The 18,564-nt window shown below is 53.9% G+C and overlaps 1 protein-coding gene across 7 annotated transcripts in view; it reads right to left on the reverse strand.

Moving 5' to 3' along the window:
• FER1L5 (fer-1 like family member 5) overlaps nucleotides 1-18,564 on the reverse strand; it is a 60,350-nt gene that overhangs the window by 4,438 nt on the left and 37,348 nt on the right. For 5 of the 7 annotated variants that reach the window (XM_043603248.1, XM_043603245.1, XM_043603244.1 and 2 more), the window contains exons 21-44: nucleotides 14,234-14,358; nucleotides 13,288-13,388; nucleotides 12,470-12,647; nucleotides 12,238-12,393; nucleotides 11,092-11,223; nucleotides 9,736-9,899; nucleotides 9,338-9,452; nucleotides 8,070-8,172; nucleotides 7,327-7,490; nucleotides 7,075-7,248; nucleotides 6,685-6,829; nucleotides 6,477-6,554; nucleotides 5,435-5,616; nucleotides 5,065-5,226; nucleotides 4,651-4,752; nucleotides 3,466-3,612; nucleotides 3,218-3,380; nucleotides 3,046-3,071; nucleotides 2,319-2,369; nucleotides 2,084-2,185; nucleotides 1,600-1,719; nucleotides 892-1,053; nucleotides 569-660; nucleotides 26-196 (exon numbers count right to left, since the gene is read on the reverse strand). In XM_043603248.1, coding sequence (XP_043459183.1) covers nucleotides 26-196; nucleotides 569-660; nucleotides 892-1,053; nucleotides 1,600-1,719; nucleotides 2,084-2,185; nucleotides 2,319-2,369; nucleotides 3,046-3,071; nucleotides 3,218-3,380; nucleotides 3,466-3,612; nucleotides 4,651-4,752; nucleotides 5,065-5,226; nucleotides 5,435-5,616; nucleotides 6,477-6,554; nucleotides 6,685-6,829; nucleotides 7,075-7,248; nucleotides 7,327-7,490; nucleotides 8,070-8,172; nucleotides 9,338-9,452; nucleotides 9,736-9,899; nucleotides 11,092-11,223; nucleotides 12,238-12,393; nucleotides 12,470-12,647; nucleotides 13,288-13,388; nucleotides 14,234-14,358 — 3,115 coding nt within the window. The remainder of the gene's footprint in view (nucleotides 1-25; nucleotides 197-568; nucleotides 661-891; nucleotides 1,054-1,599; nucleotides 1,720-2,083; nucleotides 2,186-2,318; nucleotides 2,370-3,045; nucleotides 3,072-3,217; nucleotides 3,381-3,465; nucleotides 3,613-4,650; nucleotides 4,753-5,064; nucleotides 5,227-5,434; nucleotides 5,617-6,476; nucleotides 6,555-6,684; nucleotides 6,830-7,074; nucleotides 7,249-7,326; nucleotides 7,491-8,069; nucleotides 8,173-9,337; nucleotides 9,453-9,735; nucleotides 9,900-11,091; nucleotides 11,224-12,237; nucleotides 12,394-12,469; nucleotides 12,648-13,287; nucleotides 13,389-14,233; nucleotides 14,359-18,564) is intronic. The other 2 variants (XM_043603246.1, XM_043603247.1) reach the window with 2 other exon arrangements.

Consider the following 18,564-nt stretch of genomic DNA (forward strand, 5'->3'; position numbering starts at 1 on the left):
CTTGCCCAGCCTCAGGTGTACTTACTGGCAGTAGGATTTGGAGAGCCCACAACGGGCTCCAAAGCCAGACAAGAGTCGGTTTTCAAGGTCAATGACTGTGGTTCCAATCTTATCATCAGGTGAAAACAGGTCAAAGTCATATAGCTGGATCTCCAGGTCTTTCTCCAGGGGGATGGTACAGCTGAGTTCAAACATCCTAGGGGTGAGGGTGTTGGACACTGCAGACTGCGCACCATGTTATCTACAGGCCTCCCTGTCTAGCATCTCAGCCCCTTGTTTGGTCATGGTGAATATGGAGAGCAGAGTCTGGGGTGGCTGTCACCTGCCAATAACTATCCCCTAGCTATGGCTAGAAACAACTTTTGGTAGGCCTGGGTTGTGGGACCCTGAACTCCTTTCCCAGGCAAAGTGTTTGAGAAGGAGGGTAGAACTGACCACCCTTCCATCTGTTGAGCACTGTGAGACCCCGTGCTAGGAACTCAGAGGTTAGAAAGAAATGCAAGAGTTGTTCGTCTTCTGGAGCTTACTCCTGGAGAAATGTGGGATTGGGTGAGTTGGGGCAGCTCACATGCCAAAGATGGGATCCACAGTGTTGGGCTGGTACTTGTGCCGGTTGCCAATCTTTGTCTGTCCCAGTTTCAGGATCACATAAGGGTCACACTGGGGTTCAGTCATAGGGAGGGAAATGTGACAGGAAATGGAAAGTCAGCCCAGGTTGGTCAGGGAGGGTGGGGGTGGGGCAGAAGTGAGCCCCTCGTACCAGATGGAGCCTGTGGTGAGGTGGCGGTCTGGGTATCCGCAGCCTGAGGGAGCTCTAGGACCCTGTGAGAGGCACCTGGGCTGGGTGGGCCCGGGGACCATGAACACCATGGGTTTGGGGCTGCTCATTACCAGGCCGTTGGCATCTTGGGGCTGCAGGTTGATTGCTCGGACTATGTACACTCGCACCAAGCACTCCTGAGGGAAGTCCTCTTTCTCACGCCAAACTGTGAACTGGCGAGGGGGCTTGGGGGCTTCTGGATCCTCAGGAAAGGGGTAGACGCGGAAAAGGCCCTGTGTGTGTGTTGGGGAGGGAAGGTGTTGGCAGTGCGGGCCCGGCTCTGTTAAGCCCTCCATGAGGTGCCCCTGGTCTAAGCTCAAGCGAGATCAGGCTGCGTTGAGGATGGCAGAGATGGAAGGCCGCAAGGACAGGAGAGGGCGGGTGCGGCAGGGACTCCACAGGGACAACTGTGTTTAGGAAGAGTGTTGGGCAAAGAACTCTAGTCATTAGGTGAGTTTCCAGTTTCTGCTCATGCAGACCCCCATTCCATGCCCGTCCATCCCTTCGGGTTGGAACTTGTTCTCTAAGGCTTATAGGTTTTGGGAGCTCAACGTAGGCCAGAGCTGATGTGAGGAGGCCCCTGCCCATCCTATGTAAAGGGAGGTCACTCTAAATCCCAGCATAGGTCACCTTCTGCTCCCCTGCTCCCTCAACTGTTTTTCAAGCCCTCCCTGCCCTATCCTCTCACAGAGCATAGAGAGCCAGGGCTTTTATTAGAGTCTTCTGGTGACAGAAGGGGCACAGGAGACAGGGGCAGCTCAGCTGGGGTGGACATGCACCTTGAACTCCCCTACCACAGGGCTGTCCAACTTGGGCTCTTCCTGGTAGAGTTTAAAGGTCTGGCAGAAGTCCTGCAGGCCTTCGAAGGCGGGCACAGCCTCCAGCTCGCAGTCATACACCTGCAGGAGGGTGCATGGGACCCAGGCTGGTGGGGAGAGCGGGCTCAGCCAGAGGGGGACCATTCCTGCCATCAGGGGGCTGCGGGGCCACCAGTTCCTAGGTCTGGCTTCAAAGCATCTGCCTGGTCGGTGGCCCCAGAGTCAGCACCTCCTGCTGCAGGTGGGGTAGTCCTGGTTCCCAAAAAGGCATGGCTGGTGGAGGTGTGGCCTGGAGTCTTAGGGAGACAAGAAGGAAACTACCCCCTCTCCTGCCTGCCCCCATCCCCGCTGGTAGTTCCTAGAGGAATCAGGGTGAGGTTTGCTGGTCTCTGCCAGCAGATTTTATTCCGAGTCTCAGCAGTCTCCCCCCTTGAGGCCTCCAAACCTTCAGGGTGTGGTAGTCTTTGTGCTTGTACTGCAAGGGCTTGGCATCTCCTGTCGCCCAGAACAGCTTGTTCCACCAGTCCACTTCATGCTCGTATTCGTCCTGGCAGGGAAGGTCATTCTGGCCTTCAGGGAGAAGGCACAGTGGCCTTCCTCTGCCCAGGGTCATGCTGCCCCCTGCCTCCCTGAGCTGCCCAGAGTCGTTCCTTTGTTCCCTGAGTCTGAGCCTACGTCACCTCAGCTTTGCTGGACTCGAACCAGAACTTTTCACAGAGGTAATCTAGGACCTGAAAAGTGAGAGCAGAAGAGTGGGTGAGGTATGGTGTCCTCTGCCTGGCCCGCTCACCATCCCTGACTTCTGAGGAGAAAGGGAGTGGAGGGCAGGGCTCCCTTCCCTGGCTCCCTTGCTCCTCATGGAGTCCTTTCAATTCCAAGATCGTCAGACATGGATTTGGGGACCAGAAGGAGGGTAAGCTTAGTTCTTATCCTCAATGCCCACAGCTTCAGATGGAACTCTGGGAGGGCCCAGAATTCCTCCCAGAATTCTGGGAGGGCCCAGAAATGCAGAACCTGAAGCTTCACCCCAGGCCTACTAAGTCAGAACCTGCTTTTGCTCTAGATGTCCCCAAGATGCCTGTGCATTCAGGTTTGATAAGTGCCGCTCTCAAGGGATAGTTCTGAACCTTGAAAACATTGAAATCACTGGAGAGGGTTGGGGCTTGAAAAAAATGCTGATACTTGGGTCCTTCCCGCTAGCTATCCTGTGGCCTGGCTACAGCATTTCTTTAAACTCTCGGACTGTTCTAACATGCTGTCCACATTGGGAATCACAGCTTTAGAGTTCTCGTGTACACTGAGAGCACATGTCTCAGAACTCTGTTTAATCTCCGCTTCTCCTCGGGGACAAGGGCTGCTCCCTGTAAATGGTGTAGAAGAAGGTGGGACCTTGAGCCCTTTACTCACCTTCTGGTACTTGTTCATAGACAGCACTGAGGAGAAAGAGCAATCATGAATCTCAGGAGCAGCAAGAAGGGTGAGGAGGAGGGACACCAGCCCCGCAGGGCTGCCATGGCTGCCCCACTCCCAGTGCCAGCTTAGGGGTGAGGCTGGGAAGGGCAGGGGGAAAGGGCCATACTTGGAAGCTGTGGAGGCACATAGTCCTCAGCCCAGGGGTCGCAGAAGTAGGGCTGTAGGGAGTTGATGTTGGCCTGACCCACCACAGTCTGCTGGCCGAAGTCCTGACTGTCCACCACCTTCAATGTGAGGGGTGGCGCGTAGACCTCCTCCATAGGCATGAACTGCAGCCCCAAGGAGAGGCCCGGGCATGAGGCCTCCCAGGGGAGAGGGCTGCCCCAGCCCCTGCTTTGCCCGAGGTTGCCTTACCACTGTGAGGAAGAGGACTGACTGGGTGAAGTTGGGGTTGGTCTGGAAGTCCTTGATGGGCTGTGTCTGCAGGGACTCTTCCCAGCATTCTACCAGGAGCTGGGGGGAGCGCACCTGCTTCATGTTCCGAAGGCCCCAGATCAGGATCTGCCAGAACAGAGAAGGAGGGGCAGGGCAAAGGACAGACAGGGCCTCTGTACTGGGGTCCTGGCCAGAGGAGGGGACTGTCCTGGGAGTGATGATGCATCAGGGAGTATCCAGGGCCCGGGAATGAGCTGGACAAAGTCAGAGTCTAAAGGTTACCCAGGTCTCCCTTCCTGTGGGGGATCAGTGCTTGTCCTCAAGGCCTCCATGAGGGAGTGCCCTCTGGCTACTGTGATATCCTTCACTGACCTCCAGGGCCCCTTAGGTATTGTCCTTCCTCCCCTGCTGCTTTGTCTGGCCTCCAGTCACTGCTCAGGAGTGAGTCCCTAAGGCTGGCTGCCTTGAAGGCCCAGAGTAGCAGGGGGGGGGGGGGGGGGTCCAGATTTCTCAGGTGTCCCTTTTGCAATCTAGCTCACTGGTGACTCAGATCCCATAGAATTCCATGGTCATTCAGTGTTCTCAAGTGACAGACACTGGGCACCCCAGAAAACATCCATGCTGTTACTCATGAAGGCCTCTTCAGGGGACCAGAGTGGGGTTGCCTGATCTTGGGGGGGGGGGGTCTCCAGGGTCAGGAGTACCTGACCAGATTTGTGGCTGGGCACAAAGGTTTGGACATGGGGACCTCCAGGCTACTGTCATTTGGAGTCAGGCAGGGCCAGGCCCAGATTCTGGCTCTGCCACTTAACCCTGTGTCACTGTGCATGGGCTCTCCACTCTCTCAGAGCCTCAGTTTTGTCTGAAAAGTGGTCCCTACTGTAGAGGGCCATCGAGGGGCTTGGATGTGGTAAGGAATGCCAAAGCCCTTTGTCTATGACCTGCCACAGAGGATGTCATTAAAATAATTTAACCTATTCTATCAGAGGTTCTGCCCTTCATTCCTCCCCTGTCTCCCTCCATCTCTCAGAGAGTGTCTTTTTGGGGTTCACGCTTTGGATCAGGTAGTCAGGAGGGCCCAAGGAGATTGAGCAGAGAGACCTCCATGGCACTCGAGTGCTGTGGGGGGTGCTTGCCCTCCCCACTGCCCCACACCATTATCACCTCGATAGCCATTTTCTTTAGTGTGGGCTGGATGCTCTTGGGGAGTGTGTAGATCCCATTCTTCCAGGGAACACTTAAGATGGGTGGCCTCTCTTTGAGACTCTGAAGGGGTGAGGTGAGAGAGCAGGGAGCATGAGGCCCTAGTGGGCTTGTCCTTCCCACCCCCAAATCAAGTCCCTAGCAGGGCTCAAGTGAGGAGGCTCCAGAGCCCCATGGGCAGCAGCAGGCAGGGAGTTAGGGAGACGTCACCGGCTGGCATCACCAAGCCCGGTGTTCTAGCTCCTCAGGCCCCAGGCCTTTCCTGGGGGGTGGAGTTGGGGACCACAGGTTGTGGTAACTGGGGGCAGGGAGGTGGGGTGGGGTGGGAGTGAGCAAGGCGCCCCCCACCCCCAGCCAGGCCCTCCTTCTCAGTACCTCAGTCTCGAGGATCAGCTCACAGGATGCCAGGATCTCACCCTCTTCCTCCCCTAGCAATTTTACAAGGGGGTGCCACCTCAGCGGGGGCAGGATCCGTTTTTGGGCATCCAGCCAGACCACTGGAGACCACATGCTCCGGCCCCACAAGCTCTCCTTTCCCTGCAGGGAAAGGGAAGTTCACCAAACACTGAGGCCAAGCTGGCAGGGTTCTGGCTCTCCTCCCCTGGGATTCTGACAACTCTAGGATCAGGGCCAACATCTATGTTGACATACTGCTCTCTGTGAATCATGCCCCATGGGAGGCCTTTCTGTATATTCTCCTCTAAAAGAAAAACTCAGCAACTCTGCCCACTCCAGCCCACCTTACCTGAGAGTCCTGCTGCCACAGTTCCAACACCACGAGTGGTGGGCTTGTTTCGGTGTCCTGGGGGTTCTCATACAGAAGGAGGTGCTGGAAAATGAGCGTCTGGGCCCATGTGGGGGCTGCAGAGCCCCTCAGGGTTTGGGTGCACTGGCTATGGTTCAAGAAGACCAACCGAATGAAGGGCCCTGGGGGATAGAAGGAGAGGAGGGGGTCCTGCCATTGAGCTTGTCAAGCCAGGTGCTAGTCTCTGGCAGCTGCTACCACTGGACCAGACACCAGGGAGGCCTAGGCTGGGCAATCACAGCCACTGCCAGCTGCCCAGAAGGCCACCTCAGTGCAAGTACAGAGCAAATGGCTATGTAACCAGAGGCCAAGGACCATTTGGTTCCACACACATCTATTTGACACCACCTGGTTGAGGTCTGAGTGGCACGGAGATGGAAGGTCCCGTGGCTCCTCTGGAGGAGTTCTGGGGACCAGCTGCACGTGGCTGCCCTTCCACAGCATCAGTGAGTGGCTGTGGCATAAGGGGACATCATGTGGCCCTCTCAATGTGGGCGCCGATGCCCAATGGACACAGCTCCCAGCAGACACTCCCTGCCCTGGCTCTGCCCCTCATCCAGCAGCTTGGTTCCTTACAAACAGCGTTACCAAAAGGACGGGGCAGGAGCACACATCTCTCCTGAAAGCTTCACTGGGTCCTCCTCACAGGACCAAGGACAGGCTCCTCATGCACATGGCTGGAAATCGCCTCACCTCTTCCCCACCCCCCCCCCCCCATCTTCTGACACAGGGACGTGTGGTCCCCAGGTGTGTCACTCTTTCTCCCCCTTCTTGAATCCCCAGTACTGGGGACACATCTCAAGAACAGCCCCACCTTATACTCCTTGTTTTTATATCTCTCCCCCAAGCCAGGGCCCTGACCTGCTGGGGAGAGGGGTCTGCATGTTTGTCACCCCCTTCCCTGTCAAATTCTTTATGCTGCTGGGTGGCCACATCATGGCCTCCTGAGGACTTGGGGAAGAAAGGGGTGCCTGTTGCCTACCCTGGAATGTCTGGATCTGGTTGGACATTCGGTTCCAGGCCTGGTAGATGTAGCAGAAAAGCTGGTAGTAGTGGGGCTCTGGGTAAGAGAGGAGCCACGTCCATCACCTGCCCCCAGGATCCCCACCTTGGCCCCTCCTCACTCCCTGACCTCAGATGCAAGGCCTCTGGAGCCACCCAAGCAGACTTTGGACATTGTCAAATCTCACTGTTGAAGACGCAGTAGATGAAGGGTAGGTCAAGTGGGTGGGTGTCCTGTGGGGCAGTCTTCCAGAAGCTCATGAATGATTTGTTCAGACCCTGTGACAGCATCCTGTTCTCTTCCTTCTTAGCCTGCTCTTGCATATCCATAACCTGTGCCCAAGACATTCTCCCTGAAGCTCTTGGGTGCTTTTCTTGTCTCCTCTAGTGCAGGCCCAGGTCACCCTTCTCCCCTTATAGACTGAGGGTGTGGATCTGGGGCGCACACTCCCCCTGCCCCCGCCCCAAGCCATCATTGCCCCAACCTGGGGCATCTCCAGCTGTCTGCCACACCCAGCCCGGGCCCTGGCTCTGGGATATAGCGTTGCCAGGAGTCACCTAGCCCACTGAGGCTTTACCAACGATCCCTCCAGCAGGAAAATGGGTGCGATGCCCTTGTCCTTGTTTGGGACCAGCCTGCGGTGCCAGCAGCGGCGGCGGAACCGGCTCTGGGGCTGAGGAGTCAGGTGGAACTTGGAGCCGAAGGTGCCGTATTCCCAGCCCCCCTCCTCCTTGGCTGCGCTGGGGTGGTGCTGCAGGGAGGGGAGCAGAATGTCACCACCCCTGCCATGGCACAGGGTGGGGGGACCCTGCCCAGGCGGCCCCCTCACCAGCTGTAGGAAGGATAGGGTCTCCTGCTCCAGGCCCAGCTTCCCGTGGTTCCGGCAGCGCAAACGCACCCAGCGCCGCCGGCGGCATGTGTAGTAGGTCTTCTCCACTGAGTTCCAGACCTGGGGCAGGCCCAACGGCTCAATCCCCACTCTGTACTCCCAGCCTGCAAAGGCAGGGCCACGGCCTGTGGGTGCCCAAGTGCCCATGGGCTGGGAGGCGTGGACAGGCCTGAGAGATGGGCCCCAGAAGGCAGGCTAAAGGGAGAGGAAATGCTTTCCCTCATGTCCAGGTCTTTTGGGGCCCTGAGGTGTGGAAAGGATGGGGTGGTCGCCAGGATGGCTTAGGCCCAACCGCCCATCTTACAAATGAAGCTGGGGCTCAGAGATGTCTTGTGACCCACACACGGTCACACAGCCCACATGTAGCACAGTCACATCTTGAGCTCAGGTCTTCAGACTTCCAGCCCATCACTCCTTCCCTGGAGCTACCTCAGGTGAACCCAGGCTCCATGAGCATTTCCTCTTTCTAGAAAGTGCTCAGGAGGCACTTACAACCTGCCCTGTTTCAAAACTGGGGCTTATGTCTATAGAAAGGGTGGAGGCCCCACTCTCCAGAGGCTGGGGGACCCCCAGAAATTCAGGCCCATCCCACCTGAGAACTTGATTGCTGTGAGGCTGTGGGAAGTGTCAGTCCCTGGCAGCTCCAGGGCCTCCTTCCCTCAGCCTGTGACCAGAGGACTGACCCTCATTGTCCACTGCATGGTTCAGCTCCACATCCCAGTTCTCCTTAATGTGCCAGCCTTGGGGACACTTCATATTCTCCCGGGACTCCATGGGCTCTCCATTCTGAGGGTGGACAGACAGGGTGGGCCAGGGGCATCTGAGCTAAGAGGCCTCCAACTCTCTCTGCCCACATGTTTGCTCACCTAGCGTGGCCATAGTGCTCTCTTTGGAGCAGATAGTGCTTGCTACTTCTGATGCCACCCACATATCCACTTAACATGCTTTTACTGACTTGCCTTTTCAAATAGTAAAAGTATTTTTATTTACTATTATTATTATTTTAAATGTTTATTTTGAGAGAGAGAGAGTGAGCGAGCGCAAGCAGGAGCAGAAGAGAGGCAGAGAGAGAGGGAGGCAGAGAATCCCAAGCAGGCTCCATGCTTTCAACTCAGAGCCTGATGTGGGGTCGATTCCTTAAACTGAGAGATCATGACCTAAGCTGAAATCAAGTCAGCCGCTTAACTGACTGAGCCACCCTGGCACCCCGGAATGGTAAATGTATTTTTAAAAGAAAACTTTATATAGCCACTATCAATTATGGAAGTCACTATCTGATTTTATGGAAAATCAGTACCATAAATAGAAAATACCCATACTAATGACTAGGAAAGGGAAATAGTGTGACCAATCTCAGCTAGTCGCTGTAGACTTCCCTGTCTCTGTCGCTGCTGAGGAGGGGAGGGTAGTGTGCATGAGACATGGGTTTGACCTGTGCTGTCTGATGCAGCAGCCACCAACCTCCTGCGGCCACTTAAATGCAAATTAATTAAAATGAAACAAAGTCCTAAGTTCTGTTCCTCACTCTCAGAAGTACCACATTTCAAGTACTCGATGGCCGATTCAATAGCTAGACAGTGCAGACACAGAACATTTCCATCATCACAGAAAGTTCTATTGGACTTTCTATTAGTCTATTATGGGGCTTAGACTAGCCCCACACAGATTCTCTCCTGCTGGGTAAGCGCTACCTTTGAAAGAAGCCTAGGAAGGAAACACTGCCCCACTATGCTGCTCCTTACAGTCTTATGGAAGTTACCTCTACCTGCCATCTTGGAATAGAACCCCATCAGTGTGCACCCAGGGTCCCACGCAGAGTAGGGAGCAGGGCTCAGATGGTAACCCTTGGTCCAGTGCTCTTTCCACTCAGACAACCCAGCTTCCAAGGCGCCCACCTGGTTGCACTGCTTGTCCCCCCACATCCCCAGAAGCAGCTTCAGCCCCTGCTCACCATGTCCGTGTTGGGGATGGTTGCTGGCACCCAGGCCCCCGTGGTGTCGCGACACTGGTTCTCATATACTTCTTCCAGCACTTGGCTCTTGTTGATGTGTATGTCCAGGAGGAGTCTGGGGACAGGGAGACCCCAAGTTCCCAGCACATCTCCCTTAACTCTCAGGCCCCTGGGGTCCTCCTCTGCGGGTCCAGTGTTCCCCTACCTGGCACCCCCACCAGCTCTGGGCAAGGCTGGGCAGCGGGGCTTGGCATCCAGGGCAGGGTGGTGGGCACTCTGGCCCCCAGGAGCAGGCTACAGTGGCCATGTGCCTAGCTCTCTGGGCTGCTGCTGACAGCTCTCACCCCAGGGTTGCACGTCTGGGGCACACAGGCTCTAGGCTTGTGTGCTAGCCTTACCTCCTCTGAGGCTCCACTGTCCACTGCCCCTTCCAGTGCCATCCGTGGGGTGCCTTGAAATCCTCCTTGGGAAGGGCCTTGTGCCCCATGACGTCCGAGAAGTTGGGGCAGTGGTACAGCCCCTGCTGTCCCCACTGATCTTTATACTTGGCCTGGTTCTCGTACTGGGGGAGGGGCAGCTGTCAGTGCCTTGTAGTGCCAGCTCACAGTGGGACATTGGGCCCCTCCTTGGCTCCCCTACTTGGCTCCAGGCACCTCCAGAGCTTATCACAGGTAGCACTTTCCCTCGACGGCACTCATTTAGCACAGGCGGACTCTGTTCATCAACCTCTCCCCTTGGGCCAGGCCCATGTCTAGGGTTTTACATGAACTGTCCCCTGTAATTCTCACAGTCCCATTTCACAGGCAGGGAGACTGAGGCTCAGAGGTCAATTCTACCCCAGGGTGCTCGGCCACTGAAGGGTAGAGTGGGGTGGGTGCCTGTGTTAGAGCCTGGTGGCACCTGCAGTGTGGTCCCTTAGTGCTGTTGCTGCTGATCCGGGGAACCCAATGTTGCTCCACCACTTGCCACATCTTTGCAGCCTCTGAGCTTTTTTCCCCCACATTCCCCTAGCTGGACATACAGCCCTTGCTGCCTGCATCTCCTCCTAAATCCCCACTCATCTAGGCATTGCCCAGCCCTTCGTAGGGGCTGGTTATGTATGTTAGGGTATATCTGTTCACAGCATGCAACTTAGGAACCACGAAAGTATGTTTTTAACTTGGTAAATTAAGCTGAAAACTCTTAAACTCCATTCCCACTGCTCTCAGAGCCTTCTTCTGAGCCATGTCCTCCCTCAGGGAGCAAAGGTCTTCTTTCCCTCCTCTGATTCTAGAGCAGTCTCTGACTGGCTGGCTGCTTACCCACCCGTGGGTCTATGGTTCTCTGGGAAGATACCTCATTTCCTGCTCCTCTGAACGTTCCAGGCCCCACCCTACCCAGAACCACCAGACTGGCCTGGAGGACCCAGCTGGAGTCTGCAGGGGTCCTAGGCTGCCATGTGGGTGACAGAGGAGACCCCTGCCAGTGGAGCCTCGCTCACCTTGCAGGCCTTGAAGGAACTGGAAGAAACTCTTCATGAACCTCCGTCAGCGAGAGAGCGACTGGCCCTAAGGGACCACTTGGCTGCCCCTGTTGTCATTACATGCACATGCCCTGAGCTGGCGGCATCTGAGACTGCTTTAGGCTCTGCCACCGCTCCTGATGACGCCCATTTCATAATCCTCAGATTCCGCTGGTAGCCGTTTTCTCCACCTTTGGTGCTAGGCTATTTGCAGCTTGACCTCCCTGCTCTGTCCTACCCGGGTGCCGCTTACCGTCTCCGCGTACACGACAACTTCGCCTTGGCGGAGCAGCTGCAGATCCTTGCTGTCTGTGATGTTGCCGAGCCACATGCAGACCCGGAGGTGGGCCGGGAGCGTGTCCTTCTGTCCTTCACCCTCTGGGTACTGAACCGGAGGCAGGTCAACCCCACAGGGGTACACGTTCCCCAGGGGGCAGGGGCCCAGGTGAGGGACGGACACACACCTGCTCCTTCACCCTGAACCCTGGGAGCAGGGGCCTTCCACTGAGTGGGGTGCTGGGGCTAAAAGTGAATGATGCAGGGTTCCTGCCTTCCAGAGGGAGAGGGCAAGCATCATTTTCACTAGGCCTATTTAACAGAGGAGCAGATTGAGACCTGGACATGGTCAAGGGTTGGTCTGGGGTCACACAAGCCAGTGAGTGGTAGAGCCAGGAGTCAAGTCTCAGTGGTTCTTGTAGGATGAGGGACTCAGGTGGGCATGGGAGGGCCCTTCCACAATGGTAGAAAGGGCACAGGGCAGGCAGGTTTGGGGGTGGGGAAGCCGAGAGTAGCCTGACTGTTGAGAGTATGTAACCCTAAGGAGGTTATGGCAGTGAGAAAGGGCTGGGGCCCAGCCAGGGCAGTTGAGCCTTCTCCAGAAAGCAATGGGGGAGCCAAGGACATCAAGAGCGAGGGAGATCTCCCCACCTGCTTCCCAGGTGGGGTGAGGTGGAGAAGGCTGAGAGTAGTGGCTGTCATCAGGGCAGGGGTGCTGGTCAGCCAGCCTTATGTATGGCCTGCATCTGATATTATGGGCTGGTGCCCAAGCCATATAAACATTAAATATTTTGGAAAGCACCCAATCGTGGTTCAGGGGAGAGATAAGGGACTGGACCAAGTGTAGTGTAAGGATGAGGGAAGACATGAATTTGAGGAACATTTATGAGGGATGTGGACTTGGCATTAACCACATGATGGTGGTCATTGTCCCCTGCCTTCCTCTGGAGACTCTTTAAACCCCACTTTATCTGGTAGAGGGTCCAGGAGAGACGAAGTGGGCATGCCCTCAGGGAAACTCATGGGGGCTGCCTCAAGAGTTCAGGGCTTCTCTCTTGGGGTGTTTCTGGGCCCTTTCCTCCCTCGAGGAACAGGGTGGCCTGAGGATTCCCAGCTTCCCCACCTGCAAGAAGAGGGTCTGTGTCTTCCCACAGAACCTGCCAGAGTGCAGAACCCCTGTCGGGGAGAACAGGATGCTATGGGCAGGCACCTGTGCATAGGCCACTCGCTGCCCCTTGGACATCAGCCAGATCATCACATCTGGGAGGCTCACCTGGGGCTGCCAAGACGGGATGGTGTCACGCCTGCGGCAGGCTTCAAGTCCCACCTCCCCCAGCAGCATGTCCAGCGCCTACCTCAGGGAGCATGGCATTGAGGCGGTACAGCCAGTTCTCCACAGTGGCCACCATGTTCCTGGGCTTGGCTTCCTTGGCCTTTTGGGCCAGTTCCTGCAGGAGGAGGCTGCGGAGCTGCCACCTCTTCTTGTCCAGCTCGGTGGCTCTGTGCTGATGGGTCATGCAGGGCAGAGGGTGCCTGTGGCCAGGACCGGGAAAGAGGGGGCTGGGCCTCTCTCCATCTTACCTCCTGCCATGCCTTAGGCCAAGGTACCCTTCTTAGACTTGAGATCCTTTCCTGTCCTGTGATGGCCTGGCCCACCGGTTCTCATGAGAACCCCCTCCCACAGGCCTGTGCTCAGGGAGCCCCTTGTGGAGGTGGGTGAGAGCCCAGAAACAAGGGTCAACCAAGCCCTGGGGGGTAGGGGTGGAGATCCAAGTGGGGTGTGGGGCTGGGGCTGGGAGAGGCCTTACGATGCATCTTCCAGAACAGGCAGAGCCCTGTGGAGGGCACTGTGGACAGGAGCAGCAGCAGGGAAAAAGCTGCTTGCCAAGATGACAGGGAGAGGTCTGGGTTGGTAGGAGCATCAGGTGTGTGTATAGGGACAGCCAGATAAGGCTGGGTGGGGAGGCCAAGGCCAGTTTCCAGAGGGCCTGAATGGGGGAGGAGAAGCAGCAATGTCCTGTGGACTTTGACCCTGAGAGAGATTTGAGCAGAGCCCCTTTCTTGAGGAGTTAGGAGCTGGGTGATGTTCTGTAGGGTGCTGGTCTGAACCCCCACCCCATGTGAACCTGACCTGGCTCAGCCCCAGCCCCAGGGCAGTGCACTCCTTCCCTACTTGCAGTCCTCCACCAGTTCTCTCAGCAGCTTCTTCCACTGGGGGAGCAGAGCGGGGTCCCTCGGATTCCGTATGGACTTCAGGGTGTCCAGATTGGCTTTCTGTCCAGCAGGAGACAGGAAATGAGCATGGGGGCTCATCCGGGAGGGGTTACAGGGCCGACTGGCCTGAGATGTTTTCAGTCAGGACTTGGGGGCCTTTGGGATAACCTGAGGATATCCGTCCAAAGCTGTCACATGCCCTTGCAAGGCTGGGATCCTCACGCACCCTCTCCATGACCCAATAGAATAAGTGGCAGGAAGTGGAAGGATAGGGCAGGACTGCAAGGGGTATAGTCTTGACCCAGGGCTTCCCTTCTGTAGGTGCAAGAAAGTCTTATCTGAGGTGGCTCTCCTGCCTAAAACTGTTCAGTGACTTCCCTCCTTAACAGATGCATAACACTTTTTGTGATCTGACCCCTTCCAGTTTCTCTGGCCTTATTTCCACATCACCTCCTTGTCCCCGCCACCCCTGAACTTCGTGTCACATGGCTTTGCACAACGTTCCCTTCTCTGCACCCCCACCACGCCACCAGCAAACTCCTCATTCTTCAATACTCTCCTCAAATGTCACCTCCATTTCAAACACTTCCTCTGATTATCCTGTCTTTGTCTCCCCTCCCCCACCCCTAATCTCTGTGCCCCCACAGCTCTGGGTACTGTATCTCCAGCCCTAGCTCCTCTGTATAGTAGCTATTTGCATGTCTGACTTCCCGGTGGTGGGGCTGGGCGCTATGTTTATTCAGCTTCGGGTCTTCAGTATCTAGCACAGTGCCGGACACTTCCATCTTCATTGGTGCGGAGTGTGTGAGCAAGGAGAGTGACCGGCTCCCTAGGACTGTGATTTAGTTTCCAAAGCCTCCCATCCATGGCCCGGCCCTACCCCTGCACCCTCTTGCACCACTCACCAGGCGGTCCCGAATGAAGTGAAGGAGGTTGAGGCAGTTCATGCGGGAGCTGACGTCCTCCCAGTAGGAGGTCACGGCCACCACCGGCTTGGTGTTGTACCAGGGCACGTAATGGTAGATGTTTCCTGAGACACAGACGTGGTGGGGGTGGGGAGGTGGGGGAGGTGTCTGAGGGACTGTGGGAAGTCCCCTTTTACTGCGCCCCCTCAGAGGACCTTCCCTGAGCTACCCCATTCCTCAAGAATGCCTGCCATCTGTTAATAATCCTAATTGGACCCCTCCCTCCAGAGGGTGGGCTGGTGGCCAGTTGAGAACATATGCACTATGATGAACATGTCTGGCCTTACCAAGTATTCATTGTGTTCAGGGTGTCATGTCGCCTTTCAAAAGTCCCCGTTTTATATGTGGGAAAATCTAGGCATGGCCAGGTGATCATAATTCAGGTGTCTAGCTCCAAAGCCCCATGCCCTTAACCTCAGGCGAGATGCCAAGGCAGGTGGCATGACTTGAGGTAGGGTCTCCCTTCTGGGTGGGCTGCAAGGCAGAGGGCAGACCCAGGGTTTGGCTGGAGTGGGCAGACATCTAACATAAAGGGCCTGCCAGTGCAGAGGCGTGGGGTCAGGAGAGCAAAGATGGATAAAAGCCAGTGATGGGTTTGGCAAACTGAGTTCTCTGGCCATGTTCCTTATTGAAATAGGTGGGGGGAATGCTAGATGGAACATAAATGCATTTAAAAATGTTTCTGAATTGTGTTGCTGACTTGATATAAGGAAAGAAGTCTACAGAAATCAAAATAAAGTAAGAGCAGAAAACCTGTGAGGCAAGCAAAAACAAGCTGACTTTTGCCCTCTAAGTTTCTGGAAATCTCGGAGAACTCTTTGGCAAGTGCCAGGGCAGGGGGCTCAGCAGAGAAAGCCTGGCACTGCCCACAATGGGCAGTCTAATAGGAGATCCCATGTGTTATGGGTTGAATTGTGTCCCCTATACAGATATGTTGAAGTCCTAACCCTACTACCTCAGAATGTGACTTTATTTGGAAATAGGGTCATTGCAACTGTCATTAGTCAAGATGAGGTCATCTGGAGTAGGCTGGAGCCTTAACACAATGTAGATGTTCCTATAAGAAGAAGAGAGGGGCACAGAGAGAGGACAGCCATGTGAAGACACAGGGATGGAGGAAGAACACCACGTGAAGACAGAGGGCAGAGGTGGAGTGGTGCGTCTACATGCCAAGGAGCACCAAAGATTGTAGGCAACCACCAGATGCTGGGAGAGAGGCTGGGAACAGATTCTCCCTCAGATCCATCGGAAGGATGCCTGGGGTGCTTGGCTGGCTGAGTTGGTAGAGCGTGTTACTCTTGATCTCAGGGTTGTAGGTTTGAGCCCTGCGTCGGGCTCCATGCTGACAGTGCAGAGCCTGCTTGGGATTCTCTCTCTGCCCCTCCCCTGTTCACACTCTCTCTCAAAATAAATAAATAAACTTAAAAAAAATCTCAAAAGGAAATTAAAAAACTAAATAAAAAAAACAAAGAACGACGACTTGATTTGGGATGTCTAGCCTTCAGAATGGAGAACAACTCTCCTGTTGTGCTAAGCCACCCAGTTTGTGGTGCTTTGTTAGGGCAGCCCTTACCAAACTAATCTGCCATGCAAAGCTGCCACTCCAAAACCTAAACCCTCAGTCAAGGAGAAATAACCCACCACACAGAAGACAACACTGAGGAATCTGGCCTATTTCCAGCATAGCTCCAGGTAGAGGGGGCAGGACATTTTCTCATTTGTAACATTTGTAACTTTAAGTGGAGCCTCACACAGGTTGTATTCTGCATTCATATCACCTGTGTGGGCTGGAGAAAATTTAAAGTGGTCTTTAGTTGGCAGTGCCCCAGGTAACTGGAGGAAGCAAAGGAATCCTCTCTGGAGTTGAAACTTTAAAGTCCCAAAGGTTTCCTACAGATAAAGTTCCAAGAAACAAGCAGCTCAGAACCAATATACACACTCTCTAGCCCTGCAGTTCCACCATTCTTTTTTTTTTTTTTTAATGTTTATTTTTGAGAGAGAGAGAGACAGAGCGTAAGCAGGGAAGTCAGAGAGTGAGAGGGACACACAGAATCTGAAACAGGCTTCAGGCCCTGAGCTGTCAGCACAGAGCCCAAAGGGGGGCTCAAGCTCACGAACTGCAAGATCATGACCTGAGTCAACCTCGGGCGCTCAACCGACTGAGCCACCCACGCACCTCATAGCCTCGCAGTTCTGCTTCCAGGTATATACTCAACGGAAAGGGGTCACAACATTATCAAAAGATAGGGTGCAAAATGTTCATGGCAGCACTGTTCATAATAGTCCAAAACAGGAAACCACCAAAATCTCTCTCAGTAATGGAAGGAAAAAATAAATTATGGTATATTTGCACAAGGAATACTATACGGTATGAGAACAAGCCACAGCTACAGCCAGCATCATCTAGGTTTGTGAATGCATTTCACAAAATGGTGAGCAAAAGAAACCAGACACAAAAGACTGCATGCTATATGATTGTTTTTATAAACCTAACCGCCAGACAAAATGGAGGTTAGGAGGGTGGTGCCTTTGGTGGGGCTGGGGGTAGAGAGGCTCAAGGAGCCTCTGGGATGTCAGGACTCTGTTTCATGGTCTGAATGTTGTTACGTGGGTGTGTTTGCTTCGTGATAATTCATTGAGTTGGATGCTTTGCTTTGTGTACTTTTCCGTAGCTATGTTATACTTGAATCAAAAGTTTTTTTGTTTATTTTTTTTGAGAGAGAGAGCTATTGCATGTGAGAGGGGGAGGGGCAGAGACAGCAGGAGAGAGAGAATCCTAAGCAGGCTGTTAGCATGGAGCCCCATGCAGGGCTCAATCCCATGAACTGTGAGATCATGACCTGAGCCGAAATCAAGAGTCCGACGCTTAACCAACTGAGCCACCCAGGCGCCCTTGAATCAAAAGTTTACTTAAGAACTTAAAGAATAGTAGAGGCAAAAAAGACAAAAATACATTAAAATAGAGTGTGTCAAATGGTAGAAAATACTATGGGGAAGAATAAAGTGGGGACCAGGGATCAGGAGCTGCCAAAACATTTTAAATATATTGGTTACCTAAGGCCCTTCTAAGAAGATCTAGAAGTTATGCAGAATGCAGCTCACAGAGATGGCAAATATGGAAGAGAAATTTAAAAATATGAATAACAGAATGACAAGTTCCACAGAGAATAGAGTCCGTTTGAGAAGGAGCTATAAGAGACAAGGAGAAGAAGTAGTTTTCAAAGTGAAAATATCTTATAATTTTCCAGAATTGTTGGCAGACCCTAGTTGCAGACTCTGGCACTGAATGAATCATTACAATGGTAAATGAGCAGAGGTCCAGGACTGGGGTTCTCAGATATGAATGTGCAGATACAAGATGGCAATTTTCTTCTTCTACTCTTGGATGGCATACAAAAGCAACAAGGAGGAGGAAAACAACTCCATTTTCAGCAAAACAAGGAGACAGATATAATCTGCAGACTCAAAATACACATAAGGACTGCCAAAAGCAACTATGATTGCCCTCAAAGCCGAAGCTGGAAGGGGTGAAGTGCAACAGAAGTCACCTGCGGGGAAGCGATGAGCCAGACAGACAGCTGGAAGCACAGCTGGATGGGAGCGGAGTGCAGAAAGCGCCAGCAAAAATACACTCCCAGAACAAACTCAGTGCTCAGAGGAGGAAATGTGAGCTGGCAAAATGCAGTCAAAAAGTAGAAGTAAAAACACAAACACCCTAGAAGGAAGACAACATAAAAAGAAGCCTAAGGGAGATTAGACCCTGCAGACAATCTGGTGAGAGGTATAGAAATAAGGATAGAAATAGGGGCGCCTGGGTGGCGCAGTCGGTTAAGCGTCCGACTTCAGCCAGGTCACGATCTCGCGGTCCGTGAGTTCGAGCCCCGCGTCAGGCTCTGGGCTGATGGCTCAGAGCCTGGAGCCTGTTTCCGATTCTGTGCCTCCCTCTCTCTCTGCCCCTCCCCCGTTCATGCTCTGTCTCTCTCTGTCCCAAAAATAAATAAACGTTGAAAAAAAAAATTAAAAAAAAAAAGAAATAAAAGAGTGACCAAAATAAAATGTAAATAAAGAGTCAAAAAGGATCAAGGAGAAGATGATGGATACAGAAGAAAACCAAGGAAAACTGTTAAGTCCATAAATGAAGCCCCTGAAGTAGAAAACCTAAACAATGGGACAGAATATTTAAAAATATAACTAAAAAGGGGCACCTGGGTGGCTCAGTTGGTTAAATGTCCAACTCTTGATTTCGGCTCAGGTCATGATCTCACAGTTCT

This window comes from Prionailurus bengalensis, chromosome A3 (genome assembly GCF_016509475.1).
Source record: "Prionailurus bengalensis isolate Pbe53 chromosome A3, Fcat_Pben_1.1_paternal_pri, whole genome shotgun sequence".
In the NCBI taxonomy this organism is placed as follows: Eukaryota; Metazoa; Chordata; class Mammalia; order Carnivora; family Felidae; genus Prionailurus; species Prionailurus bengalensis.